This window comes from Aythya marila (assembly GCF_965140915.1).
Source record: "Aythya marila genome assembly, chromosome: 10".
Taxonomy (NCBI): domain Eukaryota; kingdom Metazoa; phylum Chordata; class Aves; order Anseriformes; family Anatidae; genus Aythya; species Aythya marila.
In genome coordinates, this window is record NC_139051.1 from 9,414,470 (window position 1) to 9,438,126 (window position 23,657).

Here is a 23,657-nt window from a genome sequence, read left to right on the forward strand (position 1 = left end):
GGCCCGCTCGGCTCCGCGGCCCCGCCCCCGCGGCGCCATGGAGACGGCGCCCGCCGTGACGTCATCGCCGCGCTGCCGCGGGGAGACGCCCACAAGGGCGGGGCCCGGCCCCCGGGGCGTCGCCATGGCAACGGGGCGGCCTGCTGCGGCCTGCGGGGCACAGCGCCTGGCCACTGGGCCACCAGCACTGCCATGGCCCACAGTGTCACCTAACATGGCCCCAGTGCCACCAGCCCCACTGTGTTCCCAGTGCCACCAGCCCTGACATGTCCCTAATGTCAGCTGTCATGTCCCCAATGTCATGTGCCATGTCCCCCAGTGCCACCAGCCCTGCCCTGTCCCCTAGGGTCATCTAATATGTCCCCCAGTGCCATCAGCCTTGCCCCATACCCCCTAGTGTCGTTTGCCATGTCCCCTGGTGCCACCAGCCCTGCTGTGTTCTCCAGTGTCACCCATCTCGCAAAGTCCCGCACTGTCACCTGCCCTGTCCCTGTGTGTCACCAGCCCTGCTGTGTCCCCAGTGTCACCAGTCCTGCCCTGTCCCCAGCCACCCCACAGCCCTCACACCCAGTGTGCCACCTCCCCCAGCCTGTCACCTGTCCCCCACACCAGACCCTCCATCCACAGCCCCTCAGACAAGCCCTAATCCCACCGTGTCACCTGTCCCCTCCCTGTCATCCATGCCCACAGCAGCCCTACCTGTCCACCCTCAGCCCCACAGCATGGCACCCCGCCCCATGGCGGCACAGAACCAGAGGTGTTGAAGCCACCAAGGTGTGAACAGAAGCCACGACACGGCACAAGCAACTCTTGCTCAGTAGCTTTATTCACACGTGGGGTGCCCACGGCAGGGGCAGCGGCGGGGCTGGGGGTGGCAGTGCATCCATCACTGGCAGGTGTTGTAGATCTGGACCTGCTGGTTGATGGTGGCCAGCACCTCCCTCATCCTGGCCTCCAGCTCACCCAGCTGCGCCGCCTTGGCGTCCAGCACCACCTCGTTCTGCTCGTACTTCTTCTCCAGCACTGCGGGGGACAGAGATGGGGGGGGAGACGAGTGAGGACAGCCCCTCGCCACATCTCCCCCAGCCCAGCCGCCCTCCCCAGCCTCACCTTGCAGCTTCCTCAGCTTGCCCTGGGCGTCCTCCAGCAGCCCGGCGGCCTCCTCACGCAGCTGCTGCGCCCGGTCGCCCGCCTGCCGCGCGCCCTGCGCCCGGTGCTGCACCAGCTCCTGTGCCGCCCGGTACCGGTCCCGCAGTGGCCCCTCAAGCACCTGCTTGGCCTCGCCGGCACGGTCCCGGGCAACGCTGGCTGCCTCTTGGGCACGCGTGGCCGCCAGGCTGTTGTTGGCACGCTTCACCTTCAGGGCGTCTGTCTGTCCCTCCAGGACACCGATCCGCTCCATGGCTGCGGCCAGCTGCTGCTCCGCGCCCCTTGCCTGCGCCTGCATCTGGGGATGGGTGGTGTGGGGATGTCCTCAAATAGGGATGGGTTTTGGGGTGCCAGGGACCGAGGGCAGCAGGGAGCGCCCTTACCGTGCCAATGGTGCTCTCGCTGTGCTGGATGTCGGCTGCGGCGCTGCGCAGCGCCTCCTCGGCCGTGCCCTGGGCTCGCTGCGCGTCCTCCAGCGCCTGCTGCACCGCCTCGGCTGTACCCCGCACGCCCTCTGCCCGCAACCTGCAGCCGGGGCGGCACAGCCTCAGTGCCAGCCCAGGTTGGGTCCCATTTGGAGCCATGTCCCCGTGTCCCCACGCTCACCTGGCCCTCTGGGCGTCCTGCAATAGCTGCCCAGCCTGGCGCACGTCGCCAGCCGTCTGCTCCAGGATGGCGTCCACGCTGGCCAGGCTGCGCACCCGCTCCTTGATCTCCTCGGCCAGGCGGTGGATCTGGGCCGGCGAAGCAGGCAGCGACAGCTCCAGCACCCGGCTGGCCACCACCTCGATGCTCTCGGGGTCAGCCCCCTCCTCTGTGGGGGGGAGCCATCAGTGTGTGTGCCCCAGGGTAGAGGGAACGGCGGGGTGGTGGTGGAGGGCAGCCATGGCTGAAGCCATGCAGCAGGGGTGGGGGGCAGGAGGCGCAGCACGGTGCAGAGCCACTCGGTGCTGGGCAGGGGCAGCCGTCCCCCCTGGCACAGCGGCACTCACGGCTCAGGAAGGCCTTGACGTGGCTGATGAGGTCCCTCAGCTCCTTGTTGGAGAGCTCCACGCGGGCCCTGGTCTGGTTCGCCTTGTCCAGAGCTGCCTGTGCTCGCTGCCGGGCTTCATCCGCCTTTCCCTTGGCCTCAGCCACCTGGGCAGGGGCAGAGACCCTCAGCACTGGCACACGTTGCCACCTCACCTGCTTCTACCCATGCCCTTGCAACACGCACCCGGTGGGAGAGCTGGGCCACCTCGCCGGCCGTGAGCCGCAGCTCCTCCTGGGCATGCCGCGCTCGGTCCAGGGCGCTGTCAGCCTTGGAGACAGCTCCACCACAGCTCAGCCCCCCGCAGCGCCGTGTCCCATCCTCATCCCGGCACCCGGCTCCCCCACAGGGGCTCTCGGAGCAGGGCACATCGCTTGTGGCACCGCACACCTGCAAGAAGATGCAGGCAGGTAGGTTGGAGCCGTCCCCAGGCGCTGTGCCCTGCTCACATCCCCACGTCCCCACGTCCCACCTTCTCGTTGAGAGGGTGCAAGCTCAGCTCCCGTGCCCTCGCCGCCAGGTCCGTCAGTGCCCGCCGGTTGGCCGCGTTCTGCCGGTTGAAATTGTCGCGCCGGCTGGCCAGGAGCTGCTCGGTGCGGCGCCGCGTGGCTGCCGAGGTGCTGACGGGGTTGGGCACGGCGCGGGTGGAGGCATCCGCGCGTTGCTCGGCCTCCTGCGACTCCCTGTGAGACTGACGGATGCTGTCGAAGGCACCTGAGGGAGGTGGGGGCAGAGTGAAACCCCTGCCCACCGCCCCGGCATCCCAGCATGGGGACCCCCGGTGTGGCTCACCGAGGAAATTGGAGGTCTTGAGAGCGTGCAGCCGCTGCCCCAGCTCCTGCAGGCTGTGGTTGAGGACACGGGCACCCCGGTCCACGGTGCCCAGCACGTGGCTGGCTTTGTAGTTGGCGTCCTGCGCCGCTGTCAGCTCCCCCTCCAGCCGTGTCAGCCTCTCCGTGGCCCCCCCGATCTGCCGCCTGCAAGGGAAGGAGGTGACAGCCCCGCCATCGAGGCTGCCCAGGGAGCCGTGCCCCGCACCGGGTGCTCACCGCAGCTCCTCCGTGGCGTGCGTCAGGTAAGCAGCGGTGGCAGCGGTGGCGTTGCGGGCAGCCACCACGGCCTGCACGGTGGCCAGGCTCTCCTCCAGCCGACGGAAGGTGCCCTCGAAGGCGCCAGCGGCCCCGGTGTGCTGCAGGAGGCTGACCCGCTGCGCCAGCGCCCGGGTGCGGCCAGCCAGGTCCTGCACCACCCGGTCCCAGTCCCCGAAGCAGGGGTGGCAGGGCTCGCAGGCGGGGAAGGTGCCGGCAAAGCCCCGGGCGCACTGATCGCAGCGGACGCCCGAGACGCCGGGCCGGCAGTCGCAGTGCCCACTGCCACGGTGGCACTGGGCGCTGGCGATGCCGCGGGGGTCACAGTCACAGGCTGCGGGGAGAAATGGGGGGGTCAGGCTGCTGGGAGCCACAGTGCAGCCCCCCTGCCTGCCCCGGCTCTCACCTCGGCACTGCAGCCGCGGGTCACCCCAGTGTTGCTCCTGGCAGTCGGCGCAGGTCCGGCCCCCAAAACCCGGCCGGCAGGAGCACTGCCCCGTGAACTGCAAGACACGGCGCGGCCGAGGCTGGCACCCCCATCCCCACCCCGTCCCTCCAAGCCCCCGTCCCCGGGGCGTCTCACCTGGTTGCAGGCGGGTGTCAGGGCGTGCTGAGGGTGGCAGGCGCAGGGCTCGCAGCCCTGCCCGCTGCCCAGGTTCCAGAAGTTGGGGCTGCAGCGGTCGCAGGCCTGGCCCTCCACGTGGGGCAGGCAGCGGCACTGCCCGCTCTGCCGGTCGCACTGGCACTGCTGCGGCCCGCAGGTGCTGGGGTCGGTGCCCAGCGCGTTGCAGGAGCAGCCTGGAACCAGAGGGAGGGCTGAATGGGGACGGGGATGGGGATAGGAAGAGAAGGGGGAGGAGATTGGGATGGGGACGGGATGGGGGCACAGGTGGGGTGGGATGGGAGGGGGCAGGATGGAGACAAGTTGGATGGGATGAGGACAAAAAGGGGATGGAGTCAAGGTGGCCGTGAGGGTGGCGATGGGTGGCAACGGGGATGGGAATGGGCACGAGCTGAGGACGGGGACGAGGGTGGGGATGGGGGAGCAGTGCTGGGGCTGGGCAGAGGAGACAGGGACCGGGCTGGGCTCAGCACGGCCGTGTGTGCTCACGCCTGCAGCTGTGCCGCGTGGCATCCCCATAGAAGCCGGGCTGGCACTCGGCGCAGTGGGGCCCTGCCGTGTTGTAGAGGCAGCGCAGGCAGCGTCCCGTGCGTCGGTCGCACGCCTCCGGATCCGTCATGTCGATTTTATCGTGGCACTGGCAGGGCAGGCAGCGCCCCCCGGGCTGCAGCGGGTCCCCGTAGTACCCGGGCGCGCACTCATCACAGCGAGGACCTGCGGGCAGAGAGAGTTGGGCAGCACCTGGGGACGGGGACGGGGACACCGAGCGTGCCGTGGCAGGCACCTACCTGTGTACCCGGGGCTGCAGTGGCAGACAACCTGCCGGGAGCGCCCGTCCTGGTAGCAGGAGGCGGCGAAGTGCCGGGGGCTGCCGGGCCCCTCGGGGCAGGGGCAGGGCCGGCAGTGCTGGCCAGAGCCCAGCGCCGGGTTCCCGAAGTGCCCGTTGGCACACCTGGGGAGTGTGAAATCAGCAGGGGCCGGGGCTGCCGCAGCATTCAGCCCCTACCGGGCAGGCTCCCTGCTCACCTCTGGCACCTCTCGCCGTCCGTGTGGTCGCGGCAGCGCAGGCAGCTGCCCGTGCGGGGGTCGCAGTCCTCGGCGTGCCCGTTGCACTGGCAGGGCCGGCAGGCGGGGAAGCCCCAGTGGCCCGGCTGGCAGCGGTCGCAGCGTGAGCCGTGGGCGCCCTCGCGGCAGGGACACTGCCCTGTGGTGCTGTCGCACACGGTGCTCACCGAGCCCTCGCTGCTGCACTGGCAGGCTGGAAGGCACACAAGGGTCTGTCCCCAGCAGCCGGCACGCAGGAAGCCCCCTCCCCGCACCCCCAGCTCCGCAGGCTGAGCTCGGGGCACGGCCCCAGGCACTCACCTCGGCACCCGCCGGGCCCGAAGCCGAAGGTGCCCGGGGAGCAGCGGTGGCAGCGCCGTCCCACGACGTTGGGCTTGCAGTGGCACTGCCCGCCCTGCGGCTGGCACTCGGCGCTGAGCGAGCCCTGGGGGTCGCAGAGGCAGGCTGCGGGCACAGAGCAGGTGAGTGCCGGCCACCGCTGCGGGATGCGGGGCGAGCGGGGCCGTACTCACGCAGCGCCCCGTTGTGCAGGATGGCCGAGAGGCTGTGCAGGAGGCTGGAGCAGGGCTCGGCCACGGGAGCCTGCCCCACGCCGTGGAAGTGCTGGGCGCAGCGGTACCGCTCGAAGGTCTCCCGGCGTCCCATGGCACCGGGGTCGCCTGCGATGAACATCTCCAGGGAGGAGTAACGGGGCAGGAGCACCAGCTGGGGGAGGGCAGCGGGACGTCACCTCGTCTCTCCCCACATCCCCTAATGCTGCAGCCTTTGTGGCACCCTTCACAGTCCCCCTACGCCCCCAAAGGATGCCGTGCCCCATCCTGTGCCCACTCACCGAATCGATGAGCACGCTCGCGGTGGAGTCCTGCCGAGCCGTGGCACAGCCCAGCTCCAGGCGCAGGGTGTAGGAGACGCCCCGCTCCAGGCAGACGGGCTGGGGCAGCACCACGTACCTGGGGGGGCAAAGCAAAGCCCGGGCAGCCGGGTGCCTCCTGCCAGCCCCGGCTCGGCACAGCCCCGGTGGGACGCTCACCTGGCGCCGGACGGGAGGCTGGTGGAGAGCTGGTCGTCAGCCGGGATGGTGTTCCCGCACGGGCTGCTGGCGGAGACGGGGCTGGGGCGCAGCACCCTCACCCGCACCTCCTTCCAGGGCTCCGGGTGCTGCAGGCAAAGAACGGGGCAAAAATTCATGCACCGAAAGCCCCACGGCTGCTCTTTTGGACACGCACCGGTTAGGGCTCACCTGGGGCTCGTAGCGGATGATCACGTCGTACTCCATGGAGAAGGGCACGTCGCTCACGTGGAACTCCAGCCAGCTGCCCTCCTGCACGCGGGCAAAGCCTGGCCCTGTCCACGAAGCTGGGCGACCCGCGGGGGGCTCGCGCTCCACCACCGAGCCCTGGGGACATTGTGAGATGGGACCCCAAAAATCTCCTTGGCTCGCAGGCACTGCACAGCCCGGCTGCTGCCTGACAGGGCAACGGGGCCCAGCAGTGCCTGCCAGCCTGGGGACCCTGCAAATGTCCCTCCTGGTGCCCCGCTCAGCCTGCGTCCCCCACCAGGGACAGCTTTGCCCCTCACCTGGTGCAGCCGGGCGTCCTCAGCCTCGTAGGTGTAGTGGTCCAGGTTGATGCGGTAGAAGCCGGGCTCCACTTGCCCGCACTGCCGGCCCACCACGTGGCTGCGGCACCGGCACTGCCCCGTCTCCACGGCACACCTGGCACCCCGGCGGCACCGTCAGCCCCCCGGGGCTGGCAGGGACACCCCTCACACCCTCGGCCGTGATAAAACTCACAGGTTGTCGCGAGCACCTCCCACGTTGCAGTCACAGGGCCGGCAGCCCTGGAGATCGTGGCTGAGAGCCCAGTGCTCGGGCTGCGGGGAGTGAGGGCATCAGGGAGCAGCCGGCCACGGTGCCACGGCCCTGAGCGCTGTGCCCAGCCCCTGGCACGGCCCCGAGCGCCTGGCACAGCTCCTGGCACGGCTCCTGGCACTCACCAGGCACTGGTCGCAGTTGCGCCCGGTCACCAGCCGCTTGCAGAGGCAGTCACCGCTGATGGGATCGCACCGCCCGCCCTCCGCCACCGTGCCGCGGGGGTCACACCGGCACCCTGCGCAGGGACCCCGTGGCACCCAGCAGGGCCGAGCCACGTGCTCGGCACCAGTGGGTGCCCCCCACACACCCTCGGGGCCAGCCCCTGCCCCGGCAGTGGTACGTACGCTGGCAGCCCTGCGGGTTGGCAGCGCTGAGCCCGAAGAAGCCGGGTTTGCAGCGGTCGCAGCGGGGGCCCTGCACGTGCTCCTTGCAGCGGCACTGCCCCGCGATCAGCCCACGGGCAGGGTCATCGGCGCCGTCGCACAGCCCTCCGTCCAGGGAGCCCTCGGGGTCGCAGTCGCAGGCTGGGACACGGGCAGGGTCAGCACCCGGACCCCTCGTGCCGGCCCCACAGGTCTGTGACACCGGGACCAGGCGCAGCCTTGTCCCACCCCGTGCACCCCCGGTCCCTCCCCGCAGCCCGGCTCTGACCTCGGCACACGGCGGGGTCCCGCAGGTCCTTGCTGGGGTCCTTGTAGTAGAAGGGCTTGCAGAGGTGGCAGCGGCGGCCCATGGTGTTGTGCTGGCAGCCGTCGCACACGGCCCCGCTGGTGTTCCCCGTGGCCAGGAACACGGCCATGTCGAAGTGGCAGCGCCGCGAGTGCTCGTTGCAGTCACACCCTGCGGGGACGACACCGCAGCATGGCACGCGGCACCCCCAGTCCCCAACCCTGAGCCAACACATGCAGGGTGCCAAAACCCCCAAGCAGACGTGCAGGGCCCCAAAATCCCTCAGGACAGCACACAGGACCCCATTCCCAGCCCACAGGCACAGGGTGGCTGTGCCATGGTGCCGGTGCCGGCACGGGGCACTCACGGCGGCAGGCGTTGGTGCTGGAGCCCTCGGCCGGGCGCCAGGGCAGGTCGTGGTAGAAGTCCTCGCAGCGCTCGCAGTTGAGGCCCTGCGTGTGGTGCTTGCAGACGCAGCGCCCGTGCACCTGCCGGGACACCGCGGTGAGGGGCTGCGGGACCGGGCACCGCATCCGCCCCGCTCTGGCAGGGCACGAGGGCCGCCGGCTCGCCTACCATGCCGTCGGCGGTGGTGGGGGCCCCGCTGAGCGGGGCGCACTCCGAGGCGTGGCCGTAGCAGAAGCAGTTCCCGCGCAGCACCAGCTCGTACAGCGCGTAGTAGTACTTCTCCCGGATCTCCCGCCGCGAGTCCAGCAGGTCGTCCCCCAGCGTGTGCAGCTTGGTGAGGTTCACCCGCAGGTTGGTGACGCGCAGCAGGTCTGGGCACGGCAAGTGGCAGCGATGGCACGGGGTGGCCAGGCTGCTCACGGCTCCGCTTGTCCCTGCCCCCTGCGTGCCATCGTGCCGGGCTGCACGTGGCCGAGTGCCGTGGGGCTCCTGCGCACGCGGTCGCTGCGCCGTGCGCAATGCGCTGGGGTCCCAGCAGGGCAGGACGGCTCCCCAGGGACCGCAGTTTCCCAGCGTCTCAGCCCCGCAGATTCCTCTCCTTTTGCTTCCAGCCTAAATTTAGCCCTGGCTGGCTGATTAACCCACAGTGTCCTGCGCCTGGTCCGATTCCTCTGCCTGCTATCAACCCCGTCCTGTGCATCTGCTCAGCGCTGGGCTGGGCACCTGCATGGCCGCCCCCATCTCCCTTCGCTGGGCACCCTGCAGTGCCACACTGTCACCCACACCCCGGGGCCAGCTTGCAGCCTCCGTGGGCTGTCTCTGTCCCCCAGCCTGCCGTGGGGCTCAGGGCTAGGGGAGAGCAGCCAAAATAGCGGCACCCAAAATAGAGCAGACAGGCGGGAGCCGGGGCTGGCCACTCACCCTGGATGGCAGGGCTGTAGGGGTCGCGGATGGGGATGGCGGGGTCCAGCACGCGGTAGATCACCTGCGGGGAGAAAGAGGGCGGGGAGGGGCTGGCAGGGTCCCCGAAGCGTCCCCCGGCACCACCGGGGCCTCACCTCCCCCTCGGTGGAGGGCTCGATGTCGGAGTAGCGGGACTCGCAGACGACGTCGTCGACGCGGCGCGGGGGCCCGCGGGGGACGTGGGGGAAGGCGGCGGCGCAGTCGTAGGCGAAGTAGCGGTACACCTTCCAGCTGCGCCCGAAATCGGCCGAGCGCTCCACCAGCATGGCAGCGGGGCGGAAAGTCTGCGGGGCACAGAGCTGGGACGGGCGCCCCCAGGCTGCGGGGTCCCTCCCGGCCCCTCCTGTCCCGTCCCCCCCCGACACCCACCTTGAAGGTCATGATGAGGTGGGTGAAGTGGAACTCAGCCTCCAGGTCCAGCTGGATGCTGACGTGCTCCACGCCTGCGTGGGGGTGGCACCCGTGACCGCGGGACCCTGGGGGACCCCGGCAGCCGGAGCCCGCCCTGCCTGGCCGTGGCGCAGGGGCGCGTCCGTGCCGGCTGAGTCACAGCTTCCTCGGCATGGGAGGACGGGAAGCGAAGCCCCCCAGGGACACCCCGCCGCCCCCGTCGGGCACTCACCGTTCTCCGACTGCCACCAGGCTTTCTTGGGGCGGGGGGCGAAGGTGGTGACCACGTTCTCGATGCGGTGGCTGTCGGCGTTGCTGCGGGCGTCGTAGGGGCGCCGCGAGTCGCAGACGAAGCACTTCTTCTCCTCCTGCCAGCGGGGTGGGACGGGGTTGGCGCTGACCCCCAGCCACCCCGTGCCCTGTCCCGTGACCCCGTTGCGCTCACCTGGAGGTGGCTGACGATGCAGTAGGGCTGGGGTCTCCGCAGCCCGCAGGTGGACGAGGCGCTCAGGCGGGAGGCTCGCCCCACCAGCAGGTCCCCGGTGGCCGGGTAGCAGCTGCCTCGGGCGCAGCCCTGGGGGGCGTCGGGGGCGGCGGCGGCGGCTCCCCCGGGCCCTGGGTGGGCAGGGGGGCGGCTGAGGCCGGGTCCCCCCTTCCCCGTGCCCTTCCCCAAGCTGCTCCCGGGCCGGGAGCGCAGCCCCGCCGGGGGCCCCTTCCTCGGCCGCCCGGAAATGCCCCGCCGGGACCGGACCCCCCGCCCGCCGCCCGGCCCCGTTCCAGCACCGGGAGGGTCCCGGGGGGGTCCCGGGCCGGGGGGCGCGCACTCACCGGCCACCAGCGGGGCGAGGAGGAGGAGGAGGAGGAAGGCGGCGGGGGCGCGCATGGCGGCGGGGGGGAGCGCGCGGGGGGGCGCAGGGCAGGTGGCACCCGACGGGGGGGTCCGTGGGGTGCCGGGGGGGTCCCGGGGGGGTCCCGCCGCCCCTCTCCGAAGTTGGCCGCGGGCGCAGAGCTCGGGGCTGGGCGCACAGCGCGGGGCGGGTCCCGGCAGGGGCGGCCCACGCGGGGCCGGGCCGGGGCCGTGCCCGCCCTGCCGGAGGCGGGGGGCGCCGCGGGGATCGGCCACGCGTGACCGCGGCGTGGAGGTGGGGAGGGGGGAACGGCCGAGGGGCAGCGAGGGGCCGGACAGGGGCAGCCGGGGCTCAGGGCTTTATTTGCAGGTGCAGCCGCGCTACAGATGCCCGCGGGATTTTTCCACGCAGCGTGGGGCCGTGTCCCGCGTGGAAAGGGAGGGCGGCACGGCACGGCACGGCACGGCACGGCCCCGCGGAGCTCCCTAGCAGGTGGCGTAAGCGTTGGCCCGCTCCTGGATCTCCTGCAGCAGCCCCGAGACCTGCCGCTCCAGCGCCTGCAGCTGCGTCGCCTTGGCCGTCATCGCCTGCTCGTTGGCCCCGAAGTGCTGCTCCAGCTCTGCGGGGACAGGCGGCGTGGGCACAGCGTGGGCGGCACCCCCCCGACCCTCCCTGCCACCCTCACCCACGGGGACGCGTGCTGGGGTACCCCGGGTGGGATGCGGGGAGCACGAGGGGAGATGTCCAAGGGGAGGTGGGCACCAAGAGGGGTCCGGGTGATGGGGAGCTGCCCGCCCCGTGCCGCCCCCTTACCTTCCAGCTTCTTCTTGCTGCTGTTGGCCTTGTCCAGGAGGTCCCGGGCCTCTGCTGTCAGCTGTGTCACCCGCTGCAGGGCGCCGCCGGACACCCCGGCCAGCCCGCTGACCCTGCCCTTCAGCAGCACGTAGCGCTGCGTCACCCGCTCCAGGTCCTGCCAGCACAGGGGCACGGTGAGGCTGAGCGTCCCGCACCCGAACCCACCCGGTGCAGGGCTGGGGCTCACCTGGCTCAGCGTCCCCGAGGCGGCGGTGGCACGCTGCGCCCCCTCCTTGGCTTCCTGGGCCAGGCGCCGTGCGCCCTGTCCCCGCTCCTGCAGGGCGGCCACGCGCTGTGCCAGCTCCCGCAGCCGCCGCTGCAGCCGCGACTCCTTCCCCTGCAGCGCCTGCAGCTTGCGCTCCGCCTGGGCAGGCACGGGCACGGGCTGCTGGCGGGCACCGCGAGACGCCGTGCCCGAAACACCAGCCCTGCATCACCCCGTGCCCCTAGGGTACCCGTGGCACCGGCCCCGTTACAGCTGCCATGCCCATTACCCGCAACGTGCCACAGCACTGACCCCATCACCCCCAGTGCACCCAAAGCACCCACCCCGCTCCCCAGCGTGCCCAGGTCCCCATCCCCAATATCTCCCCAGCGTTCCCACAGCCCCGCTGCCCCTCACCTCCTTGGCGCTGTTCTCGGCAGCCCGGATGGTGTCCTTGGCACTCTGCAGGGCGCTCCCTGCCACCGTCACCTGTGCCTGTGCCATCTGCAGCACGCGCTGCGTCCCCGCCAGCTCGTCCCTCACGCCCTCCGCTCGCTCCCTGCAGTGACACCGGCAGCTCCAGTCCTGGCCAGAGCCCCCAGCCCCCTGCCCCCTGCCCAGCCAGCACGTCCCCACCACTCACCGGGCATCCTGTCCTTGTGCCAGCAGCTCTTTCGCTGCAGCCAGCCCCTGCGCCGTGCTGTTCAGCACCGCGTCCACTCCGTCCAGCTGCCCGATGCTCTCCTGAATCTCCTGCAGCAGCTCCTGGATCCTGCTGGGGCTGCTGGGCAGGGAGATGTTCAGCACGTGCCGGGCCACCAGCTCGATGCTGCCTGGGTCAGCTCCTTCCTCTGTGGGGACATTGGAGCGGGGTGGGCTCAGGGCAGGCACAGCGCCCCGCACCATGCCCCGTGCCCACCCGGTGCCGGCCCTACCCGCCAGGAAGGCCTTGATGCGCTGGATGAAGTCCCGCAGCTGCGCCGTCGCCTTCTCCGTGCGGCTGCGGGCAGCTTGGGACCTCCCCAGCGCCTCCTCCGCTCGGCTGCGGGCACCCCGCGCCAGGTCCTGCACCTCCTGCATCTGGGGACACGAACGGGACACATGAGGGGGTGTAAAAGGCAGCAGGACCCATCGAGGGCACGGAGGGCACACGGGGACACCACCCCTACCTTCTGCGCCACGGCACTCAGCTGTCCCAGAGCCACCTCCAGCTGCTGCGAGGCGTTGCGGGCGCTGCTCAGGGCTCGAGCTGACACGGGCAGGGCCCCCGAGCACCCCGCGCCCCCGCAGTGCCGTGTCCCCGCGCTGTCCCGGCACAGGGCTCCCCCACAGGGCGACTCTGCACAGCTCCGGTCCCCGGGCACCCCGCAGATCTGCAAGGGGGGCAAAACGGGGAGATGGGGTGGGCAGAGCACGTCACATAAGGAAAGACCCCTTTCTGGGTGGCCAAATGGCCTAAAGGGGGGGTCTCCCCCTGCCCCCTTTTATCCCCCCTCACCTTCTCGTTGATCCTGGCCACGCTGAGCCCCGACACCCGTTTCTGTGCCTCCCGCAGGGATTTCCTCTGCGCGGCCGTGCTGCGGCGGAAGGCATCGCCCCGCTGCCGCAGCAGCCGCTCGGCTGCCCGCCGCCTGGCCCGCGCCGCGCTCAGCTCGCCCGCCGTGCCGTTGGCCACCGCCTCTGCCTGCCGCGAGGCCCGCGCCGCCGCCACGATGCTCTGGTAGGACTCTGCGGGTGGAGGGTGCCCCACGGCCCCTGAGTGCCACCGCGTCCCCAGCACCCCTCTGCGGCTCCGTGCCACCCATGTCCCTGTGTCTCGCCCTGTCCCCAGGATCTCCTGGCTATCCAGAGTCTTCTGTGTCCCATCCTCTCACCACGTTCAGAGTCCCACTGTGTCCCCAAAGTCCCCCACAACCCCAGAGCCCCTCTGTGTCCCTAGGGTCCCTCTATTCCCAGGATCTCCATATCCCCCCATAACCCCTGAGTCCCCAGCACGGCCACCCCCACGTCCCCAAGCCCCTCACAGGACACTCACCCCCAAACCCAGCCGCCGCCACGGTGCCGAGGACACCTTGGAGGTGGGAGGCGGTTCGGTTGAGCCCCCCCAGCTCGCGGCTCAGCCCGGCCAGCCGGTCTCGATGCCGCACGTCTCCCTGCTCCAGCTGATCCAGATGTTGCTCCAGCTCCTGCAGCCTCTTCCAGAAGTCATCCAGCTCTGTCCTGCGGGGGCGCAGAGCTCTCAGACCCCTCTGGGTGACAAAACTCCCCCCCCAGCCCGCAGCGCACACTTGCCTGGTGCCATCCAGCCGCCCGGCCAGCTCCTGCAGGAGGGGGCTGCCGGGGCTGCCCCCCTCTCCCAGCAGCCGCTCCGCGCGCCCCAGAGCCTCCTCCAGCGCCCGCAGGCGGGGGCTGAGTGGGGTCGCAGAGCCCCCCTCGCGCAGCGCCCGTGCCCGCGCCCCCAGGCGCCGCAGCCAGTCCCGCAGGCTGCCCAGCGCCGCGTCCCAGCGCCCGAAGCAGGGGTGGCAGGGGGAGCAGCGGGGGAAGGCGGCCTGGTAGCCCCGCTGGCAGCTGTCGCAGCGCAGCCCCCCGAAGCCCGGCCGGCACCGGCACTGCCCGCTGGCTCGGTCGCACTGCGGGCTCTCGGCGCCCAGCGGCTCGCACTCGCAGGCTGCGGAGGTGGGAGATGTCACAGCCCGGCCTCCCCGGGGGTCCCTGTGTCCCCACAGTGCCACCGGGTCCCCTGGGTCACCCATGTCCTCAGCATCCCACCGGGGCTCCAGGGTTGTCCCCATCCCCTGGGTCCCACCAGGTCCCCATGTGCTCACTGTGTCCCCCTCATGTCCCCAGGGTCCCCATATCCCCAGCATCCCCCATATCCCCGTGCCCTCTCCCATCCCCAGAATCCCACCACCCACCTAGGGTCCCCCTGTGTCCCAAGGGTGCCCTACGTCCCCAGGACCACCCTGTGTCCCCAACCCCTCTATCACTGAGCCCCCTCCTCCCCCAGCATCCCCACATCCCCGGACACCCCACAGCCCCCACACCCGGTCCCCTGGCCGTGCTCCCACCTCGGCACTGCTGCTCGGGGTCCCCCCAGTGATGCTCCTGGCACTGGGAACAGACGCGGCCCCCAAAACCAGGGCGGCAGTGGCACTGCCCCGTGACCTGTGGTGAAAATAGGGTGCTCAGCCCCCTGCTCGCCCAGCCCTGGAGGACACAGGGTGCGTGCCGGGGGGCTCACCGCATCGCAGGCAGGGTGCAGGGCGCGGGTGGGGTGGCAGCCGCAGGGCTCGCAGCCCCCCGCTCCCCCCAGGCTCCAGAAGTGGGGCGCGCAGCGGTCGCAGCTCCTGCCCACCACGTGGGGCCGGCAGGCGCAGGCCCCGGTGGCACGGTCACAGTCGCAGGCACCGGTGGCACAGTAGGAAGCCAGCGTCCCCCGCGGGTCACAGCTGCAGCCTGCGGGCGGTGGGCAGACACATGGGGCACAGGCAGAGGGGCTCAGCCCCTTACCCCCACCCCAACCCCCAGAAACCCCCAAAACACCACATCCCCCATCCCCTGCACAACCCACACGTGTCTCCCTGCCCACCCCAACCCCTCGTGTCACCCCGAATCCCTGTGTGTCCCCAGTCCCCTGCTCACGCCGGCAGCTGCGCTGCAGAGCGTTGCCGAAGTAGCCGTGCTGGCACTGGGCGCAGCGGGGCCCGGCGGTGTGGTACAGGCAGCGGCGGCACTGCCCCGTGCGGGGGTCGCAGGCCCCCGGGTCGCTGGTGTCGATGTTGTTGTTGCACTGGCAGGGCCGGCACGCTCCCCCCTCCGTCTCCGGCGCCCCGAAGTAGCCGGGGGAGCAGCGGTCGCAGCGTGGCCCTGTGGGGACACGGGAGGTGGCACCGGGGTCCCATGGCCGCAGCGCTGGGGTCCCGCAGCACGGTGCCAGCCTGCCCCTCACCGGCGTATCCGGGCGCGCAGAGGCACACGATGTGGTGCGTCTCCTCGTCGGCGTGGCAGGCGCTCCCGTGGTAGTGCCGCGTGCCGGGGTAACCGGGGCAGGGGCAGGGGCGGCACTGCTGCCCCGAGCCCAGCACCGGGTCCCCGTAGTAACCGTCCTGGCACCTGCAAGGGTGACCGTGAGGTCTGCTGGGTCCATCCCATCCCATCCCATCCCATCCCATCCCATCCCATCCCATCCCATCCCATCCCATCCCATCCCATCCCATCCCATCCCACGCCCACCTCTCGCAGTGCCGGCCGGTGGTGTGGTCGCGGCAGCGCAGGCAGCTGCCCGTGCGGGGGTCGCAGTCCTCGGCGTGCCCGTTGCACTGGCAGGGCCGGCAGGCGGGGAAGCCCCAGTGGCCCGGCTGGCAGCGGTCGCACTGCCGGCCCACGGCCCCGGGCTGGCAGCGGCACTGCCCGCTGCCCGCGTCGCACAGCGGGGACACGGAGCCCTCCGGGGAGCAGGCGCAGGCTGCGGGGTGGCGCGGCTCAGGTCAGGGGGGCCGCCAGCCAGAGCAGCCCCGTGCACGACAGGGGGCTCGGACGGACGGACAGACAGACAGAGGGCCCCCCTGGCACGCCCAGCGCGCTGCCAGACCCCACTACTCACGGCTGCATCCCAGGGGCCCGAAGCCATAGCTGCCGGGGGCGCAGCGGTCGCAGCGGCGGCCGAGGACGTGGGGCTTGCACTCGCACTGCCCCGCCAGCGCCCGGCACACGCTGCTGCGGGAGCCCTGCGGGTCACACTGGCAGGCTGCGGGGCGGCAGGGACACAGCTGGGGATGGGGACACCCCAAAACACGCTGCCACCACCCCCTGCCCTCCCCTGAACCAGGCACGGCACCATCCGGACCCACAGCACCGCGCACAGCTCCGTCATCGCCCACCCACCCACCCACGCCCCCCGTGCCCCGTCCCCACGGCCCCACTCACGCAGGGCGCCGTCGTGCAGCAGGGCCGAGACGCTGCACACCAGGCGGGCGCAGGCTTCGGCCAGGGTGTGCGGGGGGGCCATGCGGAAAGCCTCCAGGCACCGGTACCGCTCCAGCTCCTCGCGCCGCTGCGCCGCGTCGGCTGCCGCCCCGTGGAAGCCCGGCAGCTCTGACACACGAGGCAGCAGCACCAGCTGGGGGGCACCGGGGGGAAATAGGGGGTATGGGGGCTTGGGGATCCAACACAGGCTGAGTATTCCCATCCTTATCCCCTTCACCATCCCCATCTCTAACCCCAACACCTCCCACCCCATCCCGTCCCGTCCCGTCCCATCCCATCCCGTCCCATCCCATCCCATCCCATCTCCCCACCCGTGCTGAGCCCCCCCCTTACCGAGTCGATGAGGATGAAGGCTCCGGGGTGGCGCTGGGTGACGCCAGCCCGCTGCAGTCTCATGGTCACCTCGTACGGGGTGCTGGGCTCGAAGCAGAAGGGCCGGGACAGCAGCACGTACCTGTGCAAAGGAAGGCCACCTTCCTGTCCCTGTCCTCATCCCCATGCCCTCGCCTACGTGTTGGGGCTGCCCCTGTTCCCATCCCATCCCACTCCCTCACCTTTGAGTGTGTGGCAGGGCCATCCCCATCCCCATCAACACCTCTAACCCCATCCCTCATCTCTGAGCATGTGGAAGGGCTGCTCCCATCACCATCCTTCTCCTACCCTTGTCTATATCTCCTTCCCATCCCCATCCCCATCCCCATCCCATCCCATCCCATCCCATCCCATCCCATCCCATCCCATCCCATCCCATCCCATCCCATCCCATCCCATCCCCATCCCCATCCCCATCCCATCCCATCCCATCCCCATCCCGTCCCCGTGCCCACCTCTGGCTGTGGGGCAGGCTCTCCTGGTACATCTGCTCGGAGGGCAGCAGGTTCCCACAGCGGGGGCTGGTGGGCAGCACCCGGGAGCTGACGCTCACCACGGCCTCCCAGTCCTCGGCCGACTGCGGCAAGAGACAGGAGCCCATCAGCACCGTGGGGCTGTGCCACGCGGTGCGTGCCGGTTCCACCCCGCAGCCACGCTCACCTCAGGCTCGTAGCGCAGCAGCAGCTCGTACTCCATGGGGTAGGGCACGTCGTCCACGTGGAAAGTCAGCCCGGCCCCGTCCCGCACGCGGGCGAACCCCAGACCCGTCCAGGTCACCATGCGCCCGGCCCCGTCCCGCAGCACCGGCTCCACGTCGGGCTGGGCACGGCACCGAGCTCAGCCCCGGACCCCCGCTGCGCCCCGCTGTGCCCCCACCTCCCCCCAGCACTCACCTTGGGGGGCTGCTGGCGGCTGCGGCGCAGGGGGGCGCGGGGCTGGGGGGCACGGCGGGGGCTGCGCTGGGGCCGCGGGCGAACCTTTCGCCCCGCCGGCTCCCCGGGGCGGTGCTGGGGGCAGTCCTGGGGCACCTCGGCACGCACGGCGCCCTGCGGGGACGGGGACAGCCGTGCACAGGGGGGGTCATAGACGGGGCACGGGGACGGCCGTGCATGGTGCACGGTGTCCCCGTGCACGGTCCCACGCTGGGGACACTCACCGGGAGCTGGGGGTGGTCGGGTCCGTGTCCCGTGGCTTGCTCGGCCTCGTAGGTGTAGTGGTCGAGGGGGGCGCAGAAGAAGCCGGGCTGCACCTGGTCGCACTGCCGGCCCATGAGGTGGGGGCGGCACGGGCAGGCCCCGTCCTCCATGGAGCACCTGGGGTGGCCGTGTGTCCCTCTGTCCGTCCTTCTGTCCGGCTCTGCCCTCACCCATCCCTGCACCCCTCCATCTCCAGGGTCGGAGACCCCCTCCCTCCATCCCTTTCTCTCCCCATCCCTGTCCCCGTCCCCGTCCCCCCCGGTCCCCGTGCCCGCCGTGGGACCCCACCGGTTGCTGTAGGCTCCCCCGAAGTCGCAGGAGCAGGGCCGGCAGCCCCCCAAATCGTAGCTGAGGCCCCAGAACTCGGGCTGCAGGGAGATGGGGGAGATGTTGGGCAGGCGTGGGGCTCGGCCGGGCCCCGGGGAGGTGCCATGGCGGGGAGCAGGGTGCGTGGGGCAGGGCCGTGGGGCCGGGGCACTCACTCACCACGCACTGGCTGCAGGAGCGCCCGGCCACGAAGCGCTTGCAGTAGCAGTCCCCGCTGATGGGGTCGCAGGGGGAGCTGCCCGCCACCGTGCCCCGCGGGTCGCAGCGGCAGGCTGACCCCAACATGCACGTGCACACACACACGATGGGCTGGCACACGGCGCCACAGCCCCCAACACCCCCCCCCGAGTGCTCCCAGAGGTGTTCAGCAGCAGCCCCACAGCCCTCCCTCATTGTTCCATGCCCTTTTATCCCCCACGTCTCCATCCCTAGCCCTTCAGTCCAACCCCTCCAACCCCATCCCTTCATCCCCATCCTTCTTCCATCCCCACCTCTCCATCATCATCCCTTCATCCCAACTCCTCCATCTCCATCCCCACCCTTCCATCCTCATCCCCACCCCTCCATCCTAACCCCTCCATCCCCACTCCTCCATCCCCATCCCCACCTCTCCATCCCCCCCCAACCCCTCCATCCCCATCCCTCCATCCCCACCCCTTCATCCCAACCCCTCCATCCCACTCCCAACCCCTCCACCCTGATCCCCTCCCTCCAGCCCCCTTGCCCCCTGCCCACCCCCATTCCCAGCTCACGCTGGCAGCCCTGTGGGTCTCCCTGGCTGAGGCCGTAGGCTCCGTGCCGGCAGCGGTCGCAGCGGGGCCCGGCCACGTTCTCCTTGCAGCGGCACTGCCCCGCGATCATGCCCAGCGCCACGTCCGTGTGTGCATCGCAGGCGCCCCCGTCCAGCGAGCCCGCGGGGTCGCAGTCACACGCTGCGGGGACACCACGGGAGCTGGGGCTGGCGGCACCGGGGGGCGTGGGGACGGGGGTGGCGGGGCCGGGGGCACTCACGGGCGCAGGCGGTGGGCGCGCGGATGTCGGAGCGCGGGTGCCGGTAGTAGAAGGGCTTGCAGAGGTGGCAGCGGCGGCCCATGGTGTTGTGCTGGCAGCCGTCGCACACGGCCCCGCTGGTGTTCCCCGTGGCCAGGAACACGGCCATGTCGAAGTGGCAGCGCCGCGAGTGCTCGTTGCAGTCACACCCTGCGGGGACGACACCGCAGCATGGCACGCGGCTCCCCCAGCCCCCAACCCTGAGCCAACACATGCAGGGTGCCAAAACCCCCAAGCAGACATGCAGGGCCCCAAAATCGCCCAGGACAGCACACAGGACCCCATTCCCAGCCCACAGGCACAGGGTGGCTGTGCCATGGTGCCGGTGCGGGGCACTCACGGCGGCAGGCGTTGGTGCTGGAGCCCTCGGCCGGGCGCCAGGGCAGGTCGTGGTAGAAGTCCTCGCAGCGCTCGCAGTTGAGGCCCTGCGTGTGGTGCTTGCAGACGCAGCGCCCGTGGATCTGGGGGAAAACACCTGGCTCAGCCCAGCTGCCAGGCCCCGCGGGGCACCGTGTCGAGCTGTGCCATGCCAGCCTCACCATGCCAGGGACGGACGGCGGGGCGCCGGGTGCAGGAGCACACTCGGCGGCGTGGCCGTGGCAGAAGCAGCTCCCGCGCAGCACCAGCTCGTCCACGGCGTAGTAGTACTTGTGCAGCACCTCCCGCCGCGAGTCCAGCAGGTTGTCCCCCAGCGTGTGCAGCTTGGTGAGGTTCACCCGCAGGTTGGTGACGCGCAGCAGGTCTGCACAGGGCAGGCAGCAGGCTCAGCGCCCGCCGTGTCCCCCCCAGAGCCCCCATCCCGCCCCTCCGCCACGCACCCTGGATGTCGGGGCTGTAGGGATCTGCCACCGGGATGGAGGGGTCCAGCACCTTGAAGATCACCTGCGGGTGGGACGGGGAGGGTCAGCACCGACCCTGCCCCGCTCCCGCCGCGCCGCCGCGGATCCCCCACGCACCTCCCCGTGGCTGGAGGGCTCGATCTCGGAGTAGCGCTGGTCACACAGCACCTCGTCGATGTGCCCCGAGGGCTGGCTGGGGATGCCGGGGAAGAGCTTGGAGCAGTTATAGGCGAAGTAGCGGTACACCTTCCAGCTGCGCCCAAAATCGGCCGAGCGCTCCACCAGCATGGCAGCGGGGCGGAAGGTCTGCGGGGCACCGAGCTGGGACGGGCGCCCACGGGCACCACGCAGCCGCCTGGCGCCGTGCCGCGCCGCGTCCCCGTTACCTTGAACTTCATGATGAGGTGGGTGAAGTGGAACTCGCCCTCCAGGTCCAGGCGGATGCTGACGTGCTCCACGCCTGCGGGGAGGGACGGTCACGGCCAGGCTGGGGCAGGCACCCCCCCCGCGGGGACACCCCCTCCCCGGCCTCACCGTTCTCTGACTGCCACCAGCTGCGCTCGCCGTGGGGGCCGTGCAGGTAGATGACGTTCTCGATGCGGTGGCTCTCGCGCAGGGACGGGTCCCGCGAGTCGCAGGTGAAGCATTTCTCCGAGTCCTGTGCCGGGAGTGTCACCCTGGGGTAGGCGGCCGGGGGCTGCACCGCCTCACGGTGCCGTGCCGTGCCATGCCGTGCCGTGCCACGCCGCGGGCTGCGGGCTCACCTGGAGGTGGCTGACGATGCAGTACTCCTGGGGGCCGTGCAGCCCGCAGGTGGACGAGGCGCTCAGCCGCTGGGCTCGCCCCACCAGCAGGTTGCCAGTGGCCGGGTAGCAGCTGCCTCGGGCGCAGCCCTGGGACGGGTCGGGCTCTTCCCAGCCCCCCACTGCTGGCACCCCCGCTGAAAAAGGGGCAGGGGCACGGGCTGGGGGGCTGCACCAGGACCCCACACCCCCTGTGCACCCGCTGCGCCCACCCCACCCCCAGGCATGCTGTCCCACCCCGTCCCCTGTCCCGACCCACTGATGCAGCACCAAGCTCCGTGACCCGGAAAGGTGCTGGCAGCGCCGCCGGGGCCTCGTGACCGGGGGGCAGGGAGCGGGGCCGGGGGGGGCAGCGTGGGTGAGCGGGGCACTGGGGCCGGGGGCAGGGTGCGGGTGTGCTGCGGGTGCTTGCATGGGGCCCCCGGCACGCAGAGCGCTGCAGGGGGGAGCTGGGAGCCAGGTCAGGCGCTCGCTAATCCCGCGGGGCTCAGCGCAGCCCGGATTCCTCTGGGATTCCTGGCTGGGATTTGCAGCGCCCAGGCTCTCAGTGACTCGGGGAGCATTGACACGGCCACTACTGCCCGTGGCCGCTGCCCCGGAGGGGTCCCAGGACCACCCCAGCCGTGGGCACGGTGGGTGTGCAGCCACACGTGGGGCACGGCGGGGCCGGTGCTTACCCAGGAGCAGAGCGAGCGCCAGGACATCCATGGGCAGCCGCGGGCTCTGCCTGGGGGCACAAAAATGATGCTACAGCGCGGGCACAGCTGCCGAGGCCTCTCCCAGCTCCGGCACAGCCACACACCGCGGGGAGCAGGGGGTCAGCAGCACCACCCCCACTCCTGGCTGCACCCACGGGGCTCCGCGGTGCAGCCCCCCCGAGCCAGACCCCACACGGGCAGTGCCGTGCCCCTTCCCACAGCCCCTGGCAGTGCCTGTCCCCATCACTGTGTCCCGCTCCAGCACCGCTGTCCCCAGAGGGTCCCAGGGACACCTGGGGACAGGAGCCAGCAGCACCAGAGCAGGCTGGGCAAGGACATCCCTGCAGCTGGCCGGGGTCCCGCTGTTAAATTTAGGCTCGAGTTGCCTTTTGTGCTTTCTTCTCTCCCGTTACCGCCTGTTTCCAACCTCGCAAGTGCTGGATCAAAGCCTGGCCCCGGCGCTGCCTAAACACAGCTTTCCTGTCCCCGCGCGGGAGCCAGCCCGGGGCAGGGGGCCCGGGGGACGCCAGGGCCCAAGCCCAGTCGGACGCCCACGCTCTGCCCCGGCGCCAGCCCCGCTCGAAGCCGTGCCAACACGGCGGGAGATGCCGCACGGGGCCGCGTGCCCGCGAGGGGTCCCCGAGCCCCGTGAGCCCCCCGGGCCGGCGGTACCTGGGTCCTGCTGCAGCGTGCGGGGCCGGAGGCGAGGGCCCGCTGCCCACGGGCTGGGTGTGCAGAAATGAACCCGGGCGAGAGAGGCGATGGGAAAGCAGCGGGCGGCTCTCCGGGCCCCCCGCCCCGCGCACGATTCTTATTCAAATGCGCTGCCCGCTGAAAGGGACGGCGGTCTCCAGGCTACGGGAATGTCACTGCCGATTCCTTCTGCCTGGAGGCCCTCGCCGCCCGCCCGCCAGCGGGGATGTGGGGGCCAAGCCCGGCCAGGCGTCGGCAGCCCGGGCACGCCCCGGCCCCGGTGGGGAACAAAAGGTGCCTCGTGGGCCGGCAGCGCCGCGTTCTCCAGGGCTCCCGGCTCAGCACGGCGGGAATGCGCCTGCCACGGCTTGCACCGGGGCGGCACGGCGGGACGGGCGCCCGACGCCCTGGGAACCGTCTGGTGTGGCTGTTTGTGGGGCCAGGCCGTGGCCCCGCTTCCTTCCCCAGCGGGGAATGCCCCACGGCACGGGCAGCGGCACGGCTCCGCATCGAGGCTGTGCCGGGTACCCGCATGCCCAGGGGGTGCCCACCCTCCCCACGGCCATGTCCCGTTGGGTGAAGTCCGGCTCGTGCCCACCCCAGGACGCACCCAGTGGGTGTGGGAGGACCCAGCCCCTCTCCGGAGGATTCCCACAGCCCCTTCCTTGTGTGCCCACTCCCAGGGTGAGGGGTTCCACGCCCTGAGGCTCCGCGTCAGCTCCTACCTGTGTGCACGGGGCGGGCACGGCGGGCAGGTGGCCGTGCCCCGGGTGGGCTGCGGAGCGGGGCCCCCGCGGCACCCGCTGGGCTCGGGGCTGGGCTCGGCTGCTTGTTCCTGGAGGAGGGCGGCCGGCGCCTGTCTCCTCCTCCGCGAGCCGTGCCAGGCGAGGGGAGGGACCTGCCTGCGCCGAGGTTTAGCCAAGGTGAGGCAGAGGCCAGGTGGCCCACGCACGACGTGAGGGTGCCCCGTGGGCTGGCCGGGAGCTGGCGCGACGTCCCCGGGGGCTGCCGTGCCCGGCGGTGCGGCACCACCAACGCGTGGCATGGCCGGGACTTGCTGTGCAGACCCGCCCGTGCCTATGCAGACACGTCTCCGGCACGCGGAGCCCCGGGGCGGCAGGGCAGCCAGCCTGCTCCCCCCGTGCTGGCACCGTGGGCGCCGCCAAGCCCGGAGCCAGCCCAGCCCCGCTCACCGAGCGCCAGATCCCGAGGTCCTGGGGAGCGGCCGGGCTCGGCACAGACCTGGCTGTCACGCGGGGACGGTGCCTTTTATCAGCCAAGGCTGGAGGAAGGAAGGGGACCCATGCGCTCTGCGCACCAAGGCTGTGCTCTGGCCGCACGCACGGTGTCAGGAAGATACAGCAGGAAGGCACACGGGAAGATAAAACAGCCCCCAGGGCCCGGCAGGGCTCAATGGATGCCCCGACGTGGCCTCAGCTCATCCCCAACACCTTGTCAGGGCGAGGGATGCTGCGGGCAGGGTCCTGCCGGGTCCCCATGGGCCCCCTGCTCAGCGCTGTGGGTCCCC

At 71.4% G+C, this 23,657-nt stretch overlaps 2 protein-coding genes across 2 annotated transcripts; both read right to left on the minus strand.

The window, feature by feature from the left end:
* Nucleotides 1–814: 814 nt before the first annotated feature.
* On the minus strand, nucleotides 815–10,265 carry LAMB2 (laminin subunit beta 2). The gene is made up of 32 exons (XM_082768228.1): nucleotides 10,086–10,265; nucleotides 9,703–9,872; nucleotides 9,490–9,625; nucleotides 9,237–9,310; nucleotides 8,963–9,151; nucleotides 8,826–8,889; nucleotides 8,073–8,275; nucleotides 7,864–7,984; nucleotides 7,479–7,667; nucleotides 7,172–7,351; nucleotides 6,950–7,062; nucleotides 6,747–6,826; nucleotides 6,533–6,668; nucleotides 6,195–6,350; nucleotides 5,985–6,112; nucleotides 5,787–5,904; nucleotides 5,467–5,659; nucleotides 5,255–5,398; nucleotides 4,916–5,147; nucleotides 4,678–4,841; nucleotides 4,379–4,603; nucleotides 3,851–4,065; nucleotides 3,674–3,770; nucleotides 3,229–3,601; nucleotides 2,972–3,156; nucleotides 2,652–2,893; nucleotides 2,366–2,569; nucleotides 2,142–2,286; nucleotides 1,756–1,963; nucleotides 1,533–1,674; nucleotides 1,111–1,447; nucleotides 815–1,023 (listed from the first exon to the last, which is right to left on the minus strand). Exons 1-32 carry the CDS (start codon nucleotides 10,138–10,140, stop codon nucleotides 887–889), a joined length of 5,355 nt encoding a protein of 1,784 aa, XP_082624354.1. The 5' UTR covers nucleotides 10,141–10,265; the 3' UTR covers nucleotides 815–886.
* A 207-nt stretch (nucleotides 10,266–10,472) lies between these two features.
* On the minus strand, nucleotides 10,473–23,185 carry LOC309881905 (laminin subunit beta-2-like). The gene is made up of 35 exons (XM_082768464.1): nucleotides 22,855–23,185; nucleotides 21,416–21,465; nucleotides 20,700–20,875; nucleotides 20,470–20,593; nucleotides 20,322–20,395; nucleotides 20,053–20,241; nucleotides 19,915–19,978; nucleotides 19,636–19,838; nucleotides 19,437–19,557; nucleotides 19,058–19,246; nucleotides 18,799–18,978; nucleotides 18,206–18,318; nucleotides 18,008–18,087; nucleotides 17,680–17,836; nucleotides 17,417–17,569; nucleotides 17,184–17,342; nucleotides 16,979–17,100; nucleotides 16,485–16,605; nucleotides 16,092–16,284; nucleotides 15,769–15,912; nucleotides 15,399–15,630; nucleotides 15,115–15,278; nucleotides 14,808–15,032; nucleotides 14,407–14,621; nucleotides 14,234–14,330; nucleotides 13,458–13,833; nucleotides 13,201–13,385; nucleotides 12,664–12,893; nucleotides 12,335–12,538; nucleotides 12,101–12,245; nucleotides 11,809–12,016; nucleotides 11,583–11,724; nucleotides 11,148–11,324; nucleotides 10,919–11,075; nucleotides 10,473–10,724 (listed from the first exon to the last, which is right to left on the minus strand). Exons 1-35 carry the CDS (start codon nucleotides 23,172–23,174, stop codon nucleotides 10,591–10,593), a joined length of 5,823 nt encoding a protein of 1,940 aa, XP_082624590.1. The 5' UTR covers nucleotides 23,175–23,185; the 3' UTR covers nucleotides 10,473–10,590.
* Nucleotides 23,186–23,657: the final 472 nt, after the last annotated feature.

What these genes read in the sequence shown, in the direction of transcription:
- LOC309881905 (XM_082768464.1), bottom strand. Translation starts at nt 23,174, where the DNA reads ATGCCACGCGTTGGTGGTGCCGCACCGCCGGGCACGGCAGCCCCCGGG. An exon ending in AGCCCTCCAGCCACGGGGAG is followed by an intron (nt 19,979 to 20,052) that starts GTGCGTGGGGGA and finishes TCCCACCCGCAG; the next exon opens with GTGATCTTCAAGGTGCTGGA. An exon ending in AGCCTGCCCCACAGCCAGAG is followed by an intron (nt 16,606 to 16,978) that starts GTGGGCACGGGG and finishes TCCTTTGCACAG; the next exon opens with GTACGTGCTGCTGTCCCGGC.
- LAMB2 (XM_082768228.1), bottom strand. Translation starts at nt 10,140, where the DNA reads ATGCGCGCCCCCGCCGCCTTCCTCCTCCTCCTCCTCCTCGCCCCGCTG. An exon ending in CAGCACCAACGCCTGCCGCC is followed by an intron (nt 7,668 to 7,863) that starts GTGAGTGCCCCG and finishes TCGTCCCCGCAG; the next exon opens with GGTGTGACTGCAACGAGCAC. An exon ending in GCGAGAGCACCATTGGCACG is followed by an intron (nt 1,448 to 1,532) that starts GTAAGGGCGCTC and finishes ACCCATCCCCAG; the next exon opens with ATGCAGGCGCAGGCAAGGGG.